This window comes from Austrofundulus limnaeus, unplaced genomic scaffold, assembly GCF_001266775.1.
Source record: "Austrofundulus limnaeus strain Quisiro unplaced genomic scaffold, Austrofundulus_limnaeus-1.0 Scaffold6, whole genome shotgun sequence".
NCBI classification, from domain to species: domain Eukaryota; kingdom Metazoa; phylum Chordata; class Actinopteri; order Cyprinodontiformes; family Rivulidae; genus Austrofundulus; species Austrofundulus limnaeus.
In genome coordinates this window covers 1,974,936-1,989,992 of record NW_013952408.1, presented here as the reverse complement: position 1 = coordinate 1,989,992, position 15,057 = coordinate 1,974,936, and the positions used below count along the sequence as shown (strand labels likewise).

The 15,057-nt window shown below is 38.6% G+C and overlaps 3 protein-coding genes across 5 annotated transcripts in view; 1 reads left to right on the top strand and 2 right to left on the bottom strand.

The window, feature by feature from the left end:
- The first annotated feature begins 387 nt into the window (after positions 1-387).
- On the top strand, positions 388-4,065 carry rpe65a (retinoid isomerohydrolase RPE65 a). The gene is made up of 14 exons (XM_014030188.1): positions 388-497; positions 687-769; positions 909-1,059; positions 1,295-1,402; positions 1,543-1,684; positions 1,755-1,902; positions 2,288-2,369; positions 2,449-2,581; positions 2,670-2,809; positions 2,892-3,021; positions 3,112-3,226; positions 3,313-3,407; positions 3,491-3,602; positions 3,710-4,065. The coding sequence occupies exons 1-14, from the start codon at positions 487-489 to the stop codon at positions 3,853-3,855; spliced, it is 1,596 nt and encodes a 531-aa protein (XP_013885642.1). The 5' UTR covers positions 388-486; the 3' UTR covers positions 3,856-4,065.
- A 1,904-nt stretch (positions 4,066-5,969) lies between these two features.
- LOC106533745 (RING finger protein 11) lies at positions 5,970-9,407 on the bottom strand. The gene is made up of 3 exons (XM_014030179.1): positions 8,798-9,407; positions 8,174-8,343; positions 5,970-7,919 (listed from the first exon to the last, which is right to left on the bottom strand). The coding sequence occupies exons 1-3, from the start codon at positions 8,918-8,920 to the stop codon at positions 7,730-7,732; spliced, it is 483 nt and encodes a 160-aa protein (XP_013885633.1). The 5' UTR covers positions 8,921-9,407; the 3' UTR covers positions 5,970-7,729.
- Positions 9,408-11,605: 2,198 nt separating this feature from the next.
- LOC106533724 (voltage-dependent R-type calcium channel subunit alpha-1E) overlaps positions 11,606-15,057 on the bottom strand; it is a gene marked incomplete at its 5' end in the record, with an annotated part of 16,550 nt that continues 13,098 nt past the window's right edge. For 2 of the 3 annotated variants that reach the window (XM_014030152.1, XM_014030168.1), the window contains 3 exon segments: positions 11,606-13,281; positions 14,001-14,149; positions 14,605-14,740. In XM_014030152.1, the coding sequence (XP_013885606.1) occupies positions 12,754-13,281; positions 14,001-14,149; positions 14,605-14,740 (813 nt within the window). 3 annotated transcript variants of the gene reach the window in all.

The window sequence follows — 15,057 nt, the reverse complement described above, 5'->3', positions numbered from 1 at the left end:
AATGTTACAGCTGTATTAGGCTATAGATATTGCATCATTCCTTCTAGTAAAACATTTTCATCTAAAAAGGTGGTGTTTTCTTAAGATAAACATGACAAAGTGTATGTTTTATGAATTTAGTCTTCTCTAATTTCTTATTCTGTTTGTAATACACTCACTTGGTTTTAGGATCTAGATTTATTCTCACGTGCACAGTTGCAAMACTTTAGTCAAGCACTGTTATTTGCAGTACATATTTTCCTCAACAAATCCGGTTACAGAGGGGYAACCATTGAATCATTGAGCAGGGGATATTAACACAAAGGGATTCTTGTTCTTAGTGAGATGTGATTGGCCAGGAGGAAGATTTGCAGAGCAGCAGTTGTGAGGTTCACCAGACAAATAAAAACCCCAAATCACTGGGGGGGATCAGAGGCTTCCAGCTTAAAGGTGACATAAGGCTTGATTCGAAAATTTTTGTGCGTGAAACAACGACGAGAAGGAAACATGGTCAGCCGGTGAGTTTCAGATGCAGGGAAATATATTGTATTTTATTTTTTTAAAGGCTGTCTTGTCATGTTTTAGACATTTACTTGAGCGGTTATTGTGTCTGCTCCCTAAAATCARCTGTAACTTCTGAGAGTTTGTCTACTTTAATGAACCTGCTCTCAACAGTGGATGTCAGTGACCTTACTTTTTCACAACAGATTCGAACACCCCGCTGGTACCTACAAAAAGATTTTTGAGACATGCGAGGAGCTTGCTGAGCCTCTGCCAACAACAATCACRGGTTGGTTTTCTATTTTCCAGCTGAAATGAGACAAAACTCTTTGATATGTTTATGCTGATTCCTCAACAAATCAGTTCAGGATGTTTACATGTGGGATTTTTTTCTAGTATATTTTAATGTTTTTCGGTGTATCCTACAGGGAGGATTCCTTCGTTTTTGAAAGGAAGTCTTCTTCGTTTGGGACCTGGACTTTTTGAGATTGGAGATGAACCATTTTACCACCTTTTTGATGGACAGGCTCTTATGCACAAATTTGACTTCAAGAACGGCCAGGTCACTTACTWCAGGAAGTAAGATTTTGAAGACAGTTCATCCCCATTATCAACACACCTCTAACTGTGGAATGACTTTTCTAATCAACTTTAAAGCACAGATATGCAATAAAATTCAAGTCATAATTTGCAGCAAAGAAATTCTGTCCTTTGTGGATATAATTGTGTAGGTTTGAGTGATAAAAAGCAGCTATTTTTTATGATTCCGTATCTTATTAATTTCCACTTTTTTATTATTTTTTCACTCTCTCAGGTTTATCAGGACAGATGCATACGTGCGAGCCATTACAGAGAAGCGTGTGGTGATCACTGAGTTTGGTACTTTTGCGTACCCAGATCCCTGCAAAAACATCTTCTCCAGGTTGGTTACAGAATTTTCCTTACTGTTATCAGAAAGAGGCAAAACTGTTAAGCCAATTTATGTCACATTTTCTTCATGCTTTAATACTCATTTTACTTTTAAAAAAATCTATATTTTTTATAATTTATCTGTGTTTGCAGGTTTTTCTCGTACTTCAAAGGAGTTGAGGTCACAGACAACTGCTTRGTGAATGTCTACCCTATAGGAGAGGATTTCTATGCCGTAACAGAGACCAACTACATCACTAAAGTTAACACTGATACTTTGGAAACCCTGAAGAAGGTATTTCAGTACAACCACAGATCTTTAAGGAAGTAACAGCTGGTTCAACCAGTTTAAATTTTCTACACAGGTTGACATGTGCAACTACGTCAACATCAACGGAATCACAGCTCACCCTCACATTGAGCAGGATGGCACCGTGTATAACATTGGAAACTGCATGGGTAAAGGTGCATCGCTGGCCTACAACATTGTCAGGATTCCTCCGACGCAGAAAGGTTTGGAAATGAACAATAAAAATAAATAATAAAGACCTAATAATTTTTTGCTACCAACAGCCCGGCATTAAAATTTGCCACATCAAAATTGTGGAGCTTTAAATTTCATTTGCTGTTACAAAAAAAATTCAAAATATTTCATCTTAATGTATGTCTACAATAGAAACTCTTGATATGAAATATAGCAGGAACTTTGTAACTTTAAAATTTAACTGAACTACACWGGAGCTTAAATTTGTGAATTTTACTGTAAGAATCGTAGATCTTGGAACAATACAATCGCACTTTAAGGGTTAAGATAATCGCTTGAAATGACACAAAAGAAAAAAAGGTTTTACAGGGTTTCAAATGACAGTTTTCTCAGTAACATATTAACCTTCCTCAGACAAATCCGATCCCATTGAAAAGTCCAAAGTGGTGGTGCAGTTCCCCAGTGCTGAGAGGTTCAAGCCCTCGTATGTCCACAGGTGAGTGTGGCTTTTGGGCCAGTCTTTTTTCAGTGTCGCATAAACTAGTTCCTAAGTCGCTTTCCCCCCTCAATTTTAGTTTTGGCATGTCGGAAAACTACTTTGTCTTTGTGGAAACCCCGGTGAAAATCAATCTGCTCAAGTTTCTGAGCGCCTGGAGCATTCGAGGTTCCAACTACATGGACTGCTTCGAGTCCAACGAGAGCCAAGGAGTAAGACGGTTGGAGCAAATTTAAACATTTGTTGGATGGTTTTATCAACTTTCCTCACAAAATTGTATGTCTTCATTTGTTTTTAAAGACTAATTTTCACATTGCCAAAAAAGACCCTGGAGAATACATGGATCTTAAATTTAAAGGAGCAGCGATTGGCCTGTTTCACCACATCAACACATATGAAGACCAAGGGTTTATTGTTGTTGACCTGTGTGCATGGAAAGGGTAAAAACTCATGGTTTCTTTCTTTATTTTTGTTATTTACAAATTAGTTGCATATAGACAACTTAGCATTTATTTCCTGCAGCTTTGAGTTTGTTTACAACTATCTCTGGTTGGCCAATCTGCGAGCTAATTGGGATGAGGTGAAGAAAGCAGCCATGATGGCGCCCCAACCCGAGGTGCGCAGATACGTCATCCCCTTGGATGTCCACAAGGTGAGCTGCCTGTCCTCCTAATTACAGATGTCACAAATGAAAAGACTTGTGGTGTTTTACTTTACTCTTTATATTTTGAATGTAATGCAGGAAGAACAGGGGAAGAATCTGGTGAGTTTGCCGTACACCACGGCCACAGCTGTGATGCACGCTGACGGGGTGATTTGGCTGGAGCCTGAGGTGTTGTTCTCTGGACCTCGCCAAGGTGCCAGCACACATTTATTAGGACACTCAGTGGCATTTTATGAAGGGGAATCTTCATTGCGTAATCTTGCATTGTTGTCTTTTTAGCCTTCGAGTTTCCTCAGATTAACTACAAAGGGTACGGAGGGAGGAACTACTCATACGCCTACGCCCTGGGTCTCAACCATTTCATCCCAGACAGGGTAAAAGACTAAATTTGTGAACTTAAACTGAGGAAGACGGMAAGAATGTTCCTTTGTTGACTTGTTCTCTCATTTCGGTGCAGATCTGCAAGTTGAATGTGAAGACCAAGGAGACATGGGTATGGCAGGAGCCTGATTCATATCCCTCAGAGCCCCTGTTTGTGCAGACTCCTGATGGGGTCGATGAGGATGATGGTAAGCCAGTCTGTCAGTAGCAATTAAAGCACAAAAATGAATCAGTTTCATTGCCCAGTTATTGACAATGAATGGTTAACCCGGTCCGTTGTTCGCTGTTTCCACAGGAGTCCTGCTCACCATCGTGGCGGCTCCTGGTTCTCAGAGACCAGCTTATCTCCTTATCCTCAATGCCAAGGATCTGTCCGAGGTCGCCAGGGCAGAAGTGGAGTGCTCCATCCCTGTCACCTTTCATGGGATGTACAAACCATGACAACATTCAAACATTGTCAACCATCTCTCAGYATTAAAAATCTAATAAAAAATAAAACTACGCCAGCAAAATCAAGTATTAAGAGATAAAATTTGTTTTCATTTGAATCAAATGCAAGTGCTTCCTGAGGCATGATTTATGGATTTGTTAATTTTGTCATAAAAACAGCATGTAGTTACAAAACCACCATAAAGTTTAAATACTAATAAATGCTTGTGCTCTGTTCATTTGCTGCTTACTAGTCAGCAGCATGGAAAAATGATCTATATAATAAAAATATTTATATTTCTAACAAAGAACAAATTTCCTGTCAGTTCCTGAACTGATCAAGACACAATGTTTTTTTTTCTAATAGAATTTTTTTGTTTGTTTTGTTGTTCTTAACTTCCTTTCTCTTGATTAACGATGCACAAACTATGGCAAAAACAAATGCATGAGATTTATATGTTACCAAACAAAATCTCATTACGGTCACATTTAAAACTCTCCACATGACTCTTCAGTGTGCTGCTTAAGTTGATCAAACTCTGATCTGAAAAGAAAGCATGCAGATTTCACAACCCGGCAAAGCTGATTAACTGTATTAGCCTGTAACAGGGGGGTGGCACTTGCGAAATAAAAAAAAGCTTTTTTAGGTGCATTTCGATTGATGTCYTAAAGAAAAGTTTCACCCCCCCCCCCMCCCCCAATATAAATTTAGCACAAAAAGTAAGGAAATTTGTTTGGCAGATTATTTCTTTGTTGTAACAATGCTTCTTGGCAATAAATCGTATACTGCTGGAAAGCCTGTTCATTTTCCTTTTAAATGGTGCTGCATAGGAACATGTATTTGAGGGATAAGCAGTAGAGCTGTGGGTTGCACACGTGAAAAAATTGCCAAATCCTCTCTGCCATTGCCAAACAGCTTATTTTGTTGTTGCTATTGACACTTGTTTTGAGCTTCTAGGCCAATCAGGTGCCAGTATGTTTTGCCAAGAAGCATTGTTACAWCAAATTGTTACAAACACAAATTTTCTTACTTTTTTTGTGCTAAGCGTATATGGTTAATCCATCCATTTCCTTTGCCTGCTTCTCCTGTCCGTGTCGTGGGGGTCACCGGTGGTCGTAGTTTTAACACTGGACCACATAAAACTAGATGTTTAAGTAAAAAATTTGGCAGCAAGTTTTGTGAACAGCTCTTTGTCTAAGGAAACAGTCAGAATGATTGAAAATGGTCAACAATGGCAACGGTAGATGTGGTATAGTGTACATTACTCCTTATACTTAGCACAAAACTAAGAAACTGTGTTTAGTATGCTTCTCAGGGTAATGAATCTTATACTGGCACCTTTACTGGCAGCACCAGGAGGTGCCAGAATCTCAAAACAAGTGTCAATAGCAACAACAAAACAAGCTTTTTGGCAGAGAAGATCTGGCAAATTTTTATTCTGCGCAACCCTCTCAGCTCTGYTGCTCATCCCACAAATGCATGTTCCTTACAAATGTGACACCATTTAAAAGGGAATTTAACAGGCTTTCCARTGGTGTAGGATTTGTCAAGAAGCATTGTTACAACAAAGAAATAATCTACCAAACACAACTTTTTGTGCTAAGTTTATGAACTGTAAAAAACAATCCTATTCTTAGGTCCATGAGGTAATCATTTATGTAAAACTTAGGATAATGCCAATAAATTGACATATTCATTTCTAAAACTGACAATAAAAAAAACAAGAATACAACTGCAGAACGTCCTGATTCCATTAAAAACCAYTGGTTCAATCCATGAAACAAAGTGACTTGATGCACTAAAACATGCATTTGAAGAGTTGCATTTACAGGTTTCTTCCACAGCCRATGTAAGCAGAAGAAACATTAATGATTATGGTTTTGACTCACTTTGCTGCCCATAAAACAAGGAGCCATGATTATGCAGTCACACATTCCACAACACTGCCAGATTTTAGGATTGCATCAATGAAAGGCTCCAAAGAATATTTAGTTTGTGCATTCTGAAAACCCCATTCAGTAAACAGAGCAACAAATCAGCACATTTGAATAAATCTGCCACATCAGTGAGTCATAATAGATTCTCTATTTCCTTAAAGCAGGTATACATTTGAAATAAAACCACATGTAGGTTTTCCTTTTATTTATTGTTTTACATGAGGGCTTAGCCTTCCAAACGGATGGAAATAAAACTATTACATGAAATATTTTTCTTTTAGGTTGAACTAAGATTGTAAAACAGCAAAAGAAAGCTGAAAGGAAATCAGAAAGTAACTGTTTTAACTATCCRACCATCAGAAAAGTCTTTAAAAAGGACAGAGGTTTGCACAACTTGGAACCAGTGTATAAGCTTTCCATAAAACAAACTAAATATGTAGTGGATTTAACAAGTGAAACAAACAAAAAAAACAACAGAAAAAGACAACACAAACACAAAATGCTTTAAAACAAAAGGTGAAGCATGACTGTAATAACTGGTAAAGTAAATTAAAACAAAACAAAGACATTTAGTGCCTAAATTAATCCAAACTTTTACGTTAAATGCAATAAAATTCTAACTTTTACTCACTTTCTTTTMAAGAGTTTCCAGAGGAAACGTGCAGGAGCTTTTTCTTGTTGAAGGAAAAATAAGGAAAAAACAAAACAAAAAAAATATATATATAAAACTACAAACCATCCTGCCATCAGTCAGAACTTGTATTAACTGCTCTGCTTTTCAAAGATCACACTGTCTACAGTGTAGACGTAACTGAATATTTTACTTTAACCAACTCTTGATGTGAAAGTGAGTCAAACCATTTCTTTCAACATGAACAACACTCTGTCCCTTCACTCAGGAAAAAAAAAGAAACAATCAAAATCAAAGCAGGTTCTTAACTCTACTGACTCACAGATTTGATGAAATGCATCTTCAGGCTTGCCTCAGCATGATAAGTCACAACTGACAGCTCAGAAAATATATTTACCAGCTAAATAACTTCTGCATCTCAGGAGATAAAAGGATGAAGTCTTGATAGTGCAAGGTTATAAGGTAAATATATTAATATATTGTTTTAGATAATGTCCTATAAGTAAAGTGCAAATCTCTGGATTGGATGAAAAGTGTGTGCAAGCGTTTCTAATGTTCAACTGAGTGACTGACCCCCTCCCACTGCCCGAGCGCAAATGAGCCCTTTACGCCGACTGTCGGATCATTATTTGTTAAAACATTCGGGGAACAATCACCGCATTCCCCTCACAACTTGAACGCCTGTCTAAAATTGTGTCATTTATGTAGCATCTGTGCATATGTTTTTGGTGTGCGTTTCAGCCTCTTTGGGAAGCCAAAATGCGGTTTCTCCTAGGCCAAAAATGTAAATATCAATATCACAGAATTTAAATGCTTTAGAGATAGGCCAACAGATGTCTGGCAACACCTCTCAGCATATGAGCCAGTGCTCAATTTCATTTAAAACTGTTTTTGGGATTTTTTGGTGGACTGGGGTCAGTTGTGGAGAAATGCCACTGAGACCAGCTCTAGTGAAAATGCTCATTTACCATTTAACACGCACACCTCACCCACACACACACACAAATCCATATCTCTCTTCATTTGCGGCAACACTGGACACTGCCTCAGCAAAACAGACACAGAAATACGATCATGCAGAGGGAAAGTTTCGGTCTGACTCATGTAACCGATGTTTTTAAGACCAGCTTAACTAGCATCAGATCTGAGAGGGGGAAAGAAAGGCCAACGTTGGGTGAATATATTTTTTTGAAATATTCCAAGTGCAAGATAACCAACACGCTTTTTTTCCCCTTTCCTTCTTCTTTTTTTAAGCTCCTCTCACTCAACAAGAGGGAAGATGTTAGGTTCGGGTGCTGGAGGGGGGCAGAGTTTCATCTAAGCATCGGGGGAGAAATCGGTTGGTCCGTAGGTGGACAGCAGCGCAGCATCCACGGGCTCCATGCAGGAGGGGCAGGTGAAGGACCTCATCAGCCAGTCGTCTATACAGTCCATGTGATAGATGTGCATACATGGCAAGAACCGAATGGGGTCTCCGTAAACAAAGTCCAGCATACAGATCACACACCTAAAAGAAACATTAGAAATACTCATCACCCAAAAAATTTAAATGGCATCCTGATTTCATTTAATTTTTTTAGTTTATAAAAAATATTCGCTCAAAACACCTTGCTGAATGCCTAATATGAATTGAATTTAAAAAGAAGTCACTGCAAAAACTAATGCAGAAATGTGTCAGACCCTAAATCAATCACACCACAAAACTACWGCTTCTTCTTAAAACCTGCTTGGTTTCAACCCATCAAATAAATAAAGGCTTACTCTCTGATCTTTTTCTCCGAGCCGTCTTGTCCTCCATCATAAACACCCTTAGGGAGGTGCTGGATGAGGCCGATGCGCTGAGCTATGCGGATCTGCTCCTCCTCCGTGAGCTGGGTGGCCAGACGGGCCTGACTGGGTGTAGGATGGTACATGGGCATGTGAGCCTGCTCCTGGTGGCGGATGAGGAAAAAAAAAAAACAGTTTTCTGTTTTTACTCTTTGTCAACACAATGTGGTTTGACAGGTCAGACTGTGTGTGTGGATAAACAACAAAGTATAAAAATAAAAAGAACACGTTCTGAGAATAACAAYCAAAATACCTTTTGTTGTTGACACATAAGTCCACTGGAGTCAAAGAACTTTAGGAACTTGAAGTTGAAGTTTTATGAAAACAATTTTTATACTTACTAAATGAAAAGCATCAGTGCATTTTAATCAACATGAATACTTCAGTCCAGGTGAATGTGCACCATTTACTCAATTTCCATATACAAATAAAGAYTGTTAAGTAAAGGGAAATGTTCTTTAAGAAAAAAAACTAAAAGCATTTGGAAAAAATACAACACTAACACACTGCTGTCAGTAGGTTGATACAAACTTTTCTTAGATTAGCTAATCTCCTCACCTGGTACGGAGGAGGCGGCTCCAGGTCCGGGTCTGTCCCGTCACCGAAACTCGCTCTATCGGACTGGGATTCATGGAGCAGAGAGATGTCGTCTGATGTTGGAGACTTCAGACAGTTCCCCATATTTCAGTGTCTCCAGTCCGGTTCCAGCCAACGCTTGAATTAGAACTCAGCCACTTCAACTTACTCGGTTGCTAATGTATTTTAGTATTATGTCCTTGATTCAGTTACTCAACTTTGTACAAGCAAATGCACTCGTGGCATGGTTATTTAACTCATGTACATGGTAAATTATGACCCCACTAGCTTGTCTTTATTGTTAAACGAACCTGAAGGAGGATAACAAAGAACTCTCCTAACAGCGGTTAGCAACCCCAAGCTAGCTACTTTTTCATCGACTTCCTCGATGAGTAACACTCATTCCTTCGTAAAAAAATACAATTTGTACGCAACATATGTTTCATCGGCAACTTTGGATGTCCCACTGATCTATCTGGTTGACAAAGTTAAAAATAAACAACGCCTTTTAACTTCGTGAGTAACATTAAACAATTTGTTTTCCTGCTAGCCTGTTTCTTCTCCGCCCCCCGTCTTCTTCTTTGGTGTTATTTGTGAACTGGTCAGGTGCGTAATACCGCCACCGACTGGTCAGGAGTGGAACGTACGCGCAGGAAGGTAAAAACTAGAGATTGTAAAGTAAAGTCATGCCTTTTGAATAGATTATTTCACCGTATTGTTAGGAAAGCAAAAATGAGAGCACCCTTTTATGTGTGGCTTTGTATATTAATGTGATGCTTGATTGAGATAATTAATATTTAAAAACATTGTTTTGTCTTTTCTCCATTTTCAACACTCATCCCAAAACCACATCTTTGTTGACTTTATGTATAAATTATTACTAATTTGTCAAGCAATTACATTTTACACATGCACCAAATTCCATGAATGAGTAACCAGCCTTCTATTAGTCTTTTTTATGTTTTTATTACTCTGTCTTAAAACAACAAATGTAATGTGTAATAGGCTGCACTGGTGCCATAAAATATATTATTTAGTCCTGTTGAGATCTGATCAGAACAAAAGCAAGCAAAGTTGATCTGAAATTACCTTGGGCTCCATTTGTGCCAAAAAACATTTATGCATTTTATGCTTCCACTCTTTGTATCCACTAAGACGTAATGCTTAATGGCAGACAAATTTCTGATTAGTGTTGCATGACATGCAACTTTATTTGAGCTTCTTTGTTTGTTTCAGCTTTATTTGAGCTGCTTTTACAGGATGACAGTTAAGCTTAATACAAGAACCCAAAATGTGTTTTTTGGTAATCCATACATTTTCCCCTCCAAATTTTCACAATTTGTGTTGTATTTATATTACTTTTAAACTGAAAGGCAGTGATCATGAACATGACAATATTGGGAAATATTAGGGGCTTTTTTACTTACATGTGATTTAGAACAAATGTTTTTACTTGTACCTGAACATTTTTACACTACTTCGCAATATTTCAAAGCTGCGGCCCCTGTTGTCCATTTCTGACCTGGAATTAGTAATTCATGCATTCATCTCGACCCGCGTACATTATTGTAATAGCCTCTTAACCTGAACTTCAACATTCTCACACATCTCCCTGATCCTTTCAGAACTTCACTGGCTCCCTGTTCATTTTCGAATCAAGTTCAAAATCCTGGTCCTCACTTTCAGAGCTCTCAATGGCCAGTCGCCTGACTACATTAAAAGTCTCATCTCCCCCTTACAAGCCCAAACGCAGCCTACACTCACAGGATCAACATCTCCTAATGGTTCCCCACACACGTCTCAAGACCCGTGGTGACCGAGCCTTCTCCTCCATGGACCCCAGGCTCTGGAATGAACTTCCTATCTATCTGCACACGCTTGAAAGCATTGATTCATTCAAGAAATATCTGAAAACACACCTCTTTAAACAAGCTTTTAACTAACCAATTTCAGCATTTTTCTGCAGCCTGACCTTTTAGTGTTTCACCAAACCCTACCTACCGACTGTACATATTAATATATGTCAAACAGCCAGTATTTTCATCCAAAATCATTTCAATTTATCAAAAATGTATTTTTCTAAAATGTACCAGCACTCCATTCGGAGACCTGCCTCCATATTAATTTCTGATTTAAAAATCCTTCATCTTAATATGTTAATGTTTTAATCTGCCCTCCCCATTTTTGTCTAGAATTTATTTCCTTGTTTTATTTTTTCGGATTGCAGTCTTGATACTTTGATGGTTGTACAGCTTTTATACTTTTATACTTTTTGTTCCAAACTTTTTTATATCCTGTTATGATTGTATATCTTTTGATTTCCCTCTGATTGTACCGCACCTATGAAAGGTGCTATATAAATAAAACTTTACTTACCTACTTTACTGAACCCAGTAGATTTATTCACATCTTCTTTGCTAATCTCTCCATCACATCAACACTGTAATCTTTAAAAAAATAAAAATAATTGAATTCTCAGCATTATGTGAATATCTACTTTTACTGTTTTGTGAGCCAAGAGTTGCTGACCCCTGTATCATCATGCAAAGTGAGTTGTAAACCTGAGTTTCAAGTTTTATGGATTGTCTGAGAGAGAAACAAGTTCTTTCATTAAATAATAATTATTGCCTAAATATTCCAGTTGAAATACTTTAATAAACCTCAGTATTTGCAGACTGTTGTTTCTAATTGTACATTGTCTGGATTGTTATAGCCACACTTATTAATCCAGCTTTAGTTCATTTTATTTGGCTCAACAAAGAAAACAACAACCACATAAAAGACACAATGGCAACTTGAGGACACCTTTACTAGTATATACAGCTATTGTACACATAAAAACCAACAAAATATTTGCATTCCTGGAACGTATGATACAAATCTTTTGGTTAAGTGGATTTCACAGATTGTGCCCTCTTCAGGCAAATAAAACAAAACACAACCTTAACATGAATATTTCCAAGGATTCCATCACACCTGTACAGCTTTGCAAATTTCTTCTCTAAATGTTTCAAACAGCATATTTTTCTCTGTACATTATTCATAACCCTTATAGAGCAATGTGGGATTTTTTGAAGTAAAATGCATCATGGTGTTTCTGGAATGTTTCTGCAGTCATTGTCCGGGAAAGGTTGATTTTCACGATTACAAAATGTGAAAATAGTGGGAAAGTTTTGTATTTGGGGATATGTTTTAATTAAAGGGTTTAAAAACAACAAAAAAAGTCTAAAATCAAGCAATTTTAAAAATTGGGGTTTGTTGGAGACATGATTTAAAAATGTCGAATAAAATCACAAGTTTATTTTCYGTTTTACTTTATATCAGCTCTCAGAAATTGTATTTATTACAAAAAACTAAAATAAAAGAAACAACATGGGGAAATCAGGCAGCCCCCCCCCCTCCACATCTATTTCTAATGTAAAAAATCCAGCATTATAAAGAGTCACTTATTAATATTATTAATAATATATCATTGTCTGGTAAAGTTTGTGATTGCCGCTTCAGGATGGCTTGTTGCATCAACTTGGTTTAATAAATGGCAATGGTGAGATGATCACAATGTATTTACAAAAATTTCTAATAAAACATAGTTCCATATTCACACACCCCACAGAAAATATTGTTCAGAGCAACACTGACTCGTTTAAAAAAACACTTTGAGAAATCAATCTATCTATGGACAAAAATGACACGATCTGGTCCTTTTGTTTGATTTATTTTTCTGTACTCATCGAATACTTGAGATGCATTATTACTCTGTATCGTCAAGTACAAGTCAGGAAATAGACCTTAGTGATTGTCAGTGTTCTGTGTGAATTGGTAACTACCGTTTCAGTTTAGTCTTTACATCCAGAGGGCTCACAGCGTTGAAGATGCAAAAAAAAAAAAAAGTCAGATAAACTTTCACTCTGGATGCAGATGCAGAGCGTCTCCTGTCCCTAGCACCGGTCGTCCTCCTCTGTGTCGCTGAGTGGGTCGCAGCCTGACGTTGAGGTCGTCTGCACGAGACRCTTCCGGAAGTGTCCGTTGGGGACCTGCCACCCGGTCCGCCAGCGCGGGTGGGCCGAGCCAATGGTGTTTGCGCGCCCTAAACTGCAGGCCACGGCCGCCTCAAAGGTCAGCGTYTCCATTGGACCGGTTGGGTCCGGGCTGTGGTCGTCCTCCTGCGAGGCCAGGAAAGGCTCGGATGGGTAGCGTCGGGGTGGGGACGAGTACCCGCCGGCCTTGCTCCTCCGCTCTCCTGCAGCCCCTTCCTGGGTGTCCCAGTCGGGCTTACCCTGYCTCACGGTTTCTGGGCTGCCCTGCTCGCCGTCCTCGTCTTCCACAGCCGAGGTCTGGGTGCGACACACAAGTGGGGAGTAGGAGATGTGAGGGTGAGATCGGGTCGGGGTCTGGGACAGAGGTCGCCGGCCRCTGGGTGTGCTGGACTCTGAGGTGGAGGGTACTGGGCTGTCTGAACTGTTGCCCTGGATGAAATAAATAATCATTTAGTAGATTAAAATAAACATATTTATCATCAAATTATTTTACTTTTCAGGTTATTAATAAAAAATATGGTCAAAAAGCTACAAAGACTATAATTGTTTTGATAACTGCATTGTGTGTTGCTAAAGATCATAAAATGTGGTAAGAAGCTTTAAAACAACRTCTATAACTGCTAACTTGTCGATTTTTATATACTCGTTTAATGTTTCCTTTTCGTTCATTTAGCAGATACTTCTCTTCAGAGCTGCTCACAAGTTTAAGAGTCAGCTATAAAGAGAATGAAGGAAAATTGACAAGATTTTTTTTATTGCGCTCCGTATAAAAATGGTTCAAGCTTTTTTTAATACTAAAAAAGCTGAGTCAGCTGGCAAAATAAAAAAGCTACTTCTGACGATGGTGTGTTTTATACTCTATAATAAATTTTACGACACCGAACCATTTTGCCTTCCTCTGCTTTATATGTTTGATGAATTACAAACAAACAACCCTTTAAGTTATGAATGCTAATTTTAAACAAGGCCCCCTCTTCTGCCAACAGAACTGGTTAGCAAAGCTGCTCAATTGAGTGGTGCGGCGTTATGTGAAAGCCAGAATGCAGCTCTGCCCAGCAGAGCTCCGCACGGTAATAAGGTGAAACCGTCCCACTTTCCTGTTTCTGTCAGAGGTTTCATTGTCTTTTTGTGTGCGTGTCTTAACCTACCTGTTTGTCCTGCAGGTGYTCTCTCTCAGCGCTGGAGGACCGCGAGGGCTGCAGGCTGCGTTCCTCTGAGTTGCATCGAGACGTGTCGGGAGACAGGAGGTGGCAAAGCTCTTTGGAGCGGCCACGCTCCCGGTGCTCGGACCGAGAAACTGGAGGACAGTTAGGGAAGAGAAGAACAACAAAGAAAGACTAAAACATAAAGTTAAAACTTATGAAGCTGGTATAAGATTAAACTCAATGTACTCCTAATGTCTGACTAAAAAAGCATGCAGGTGAACTTTTGACTTTGTGCTTTTGGAGAGAAAATATCTTAAATATATAAAACGCTTTGACAAATAAATGGTTTAAATAGCACAAAGTATGTAGGAGTAATTTAAAGTGAAAAACAAAACAAAGTACAAATAGAAGGGAAAACGAGGGTTTTATCACTTAAGGCCATGGCTTCATTTAAAAATATCTGTCTCCTTGAAACCTTTGATCTATCCTGTTTTTATGGTTTGGATTTGACAGAAATGAACAGATATAWTAAACTGAGAAGATTTCATTGCTAAATAATTGCACAAAATTTAGTGTCCATCTCCAGCGTGTGAAGAACGGGACTTACCAGCAGCCTTGTAGCTTTTGTGACGAGGTCGATACACTCGCTCTGGACTTTTTTCCTCCTGCCAGAGTCCGTTTACACGCTGATCCGCGACTGTGGAGACTGAACGCTTCATGGATCCACTTCTAACCTCTGTCTGCTTGTGTGTAAAAGCACACATAGACAAAAAATATATATACAGACAAACACGCAGGCACAGGATAGAAAAAGAAAATATCAAGTTACTTTCAAATGATTAAGAAAGACAAACAAATAAGAGCAAACTTTCCATGCTTTTATTGGTGCAAAAGTGCAGTGCATTCTTGGTGGGGGTAGCTTAGTCTGTCGTCTGTTTTGGGAATGAAAGAAATGCACTGCACAAACTGTCCATCTAAACAAGTTTTAAAATCTTATATCCAGCCAAAAGGTCTTTTTGATCTTGTTTTGAGGCTGATTTACTAAACAAGAACTGATTGT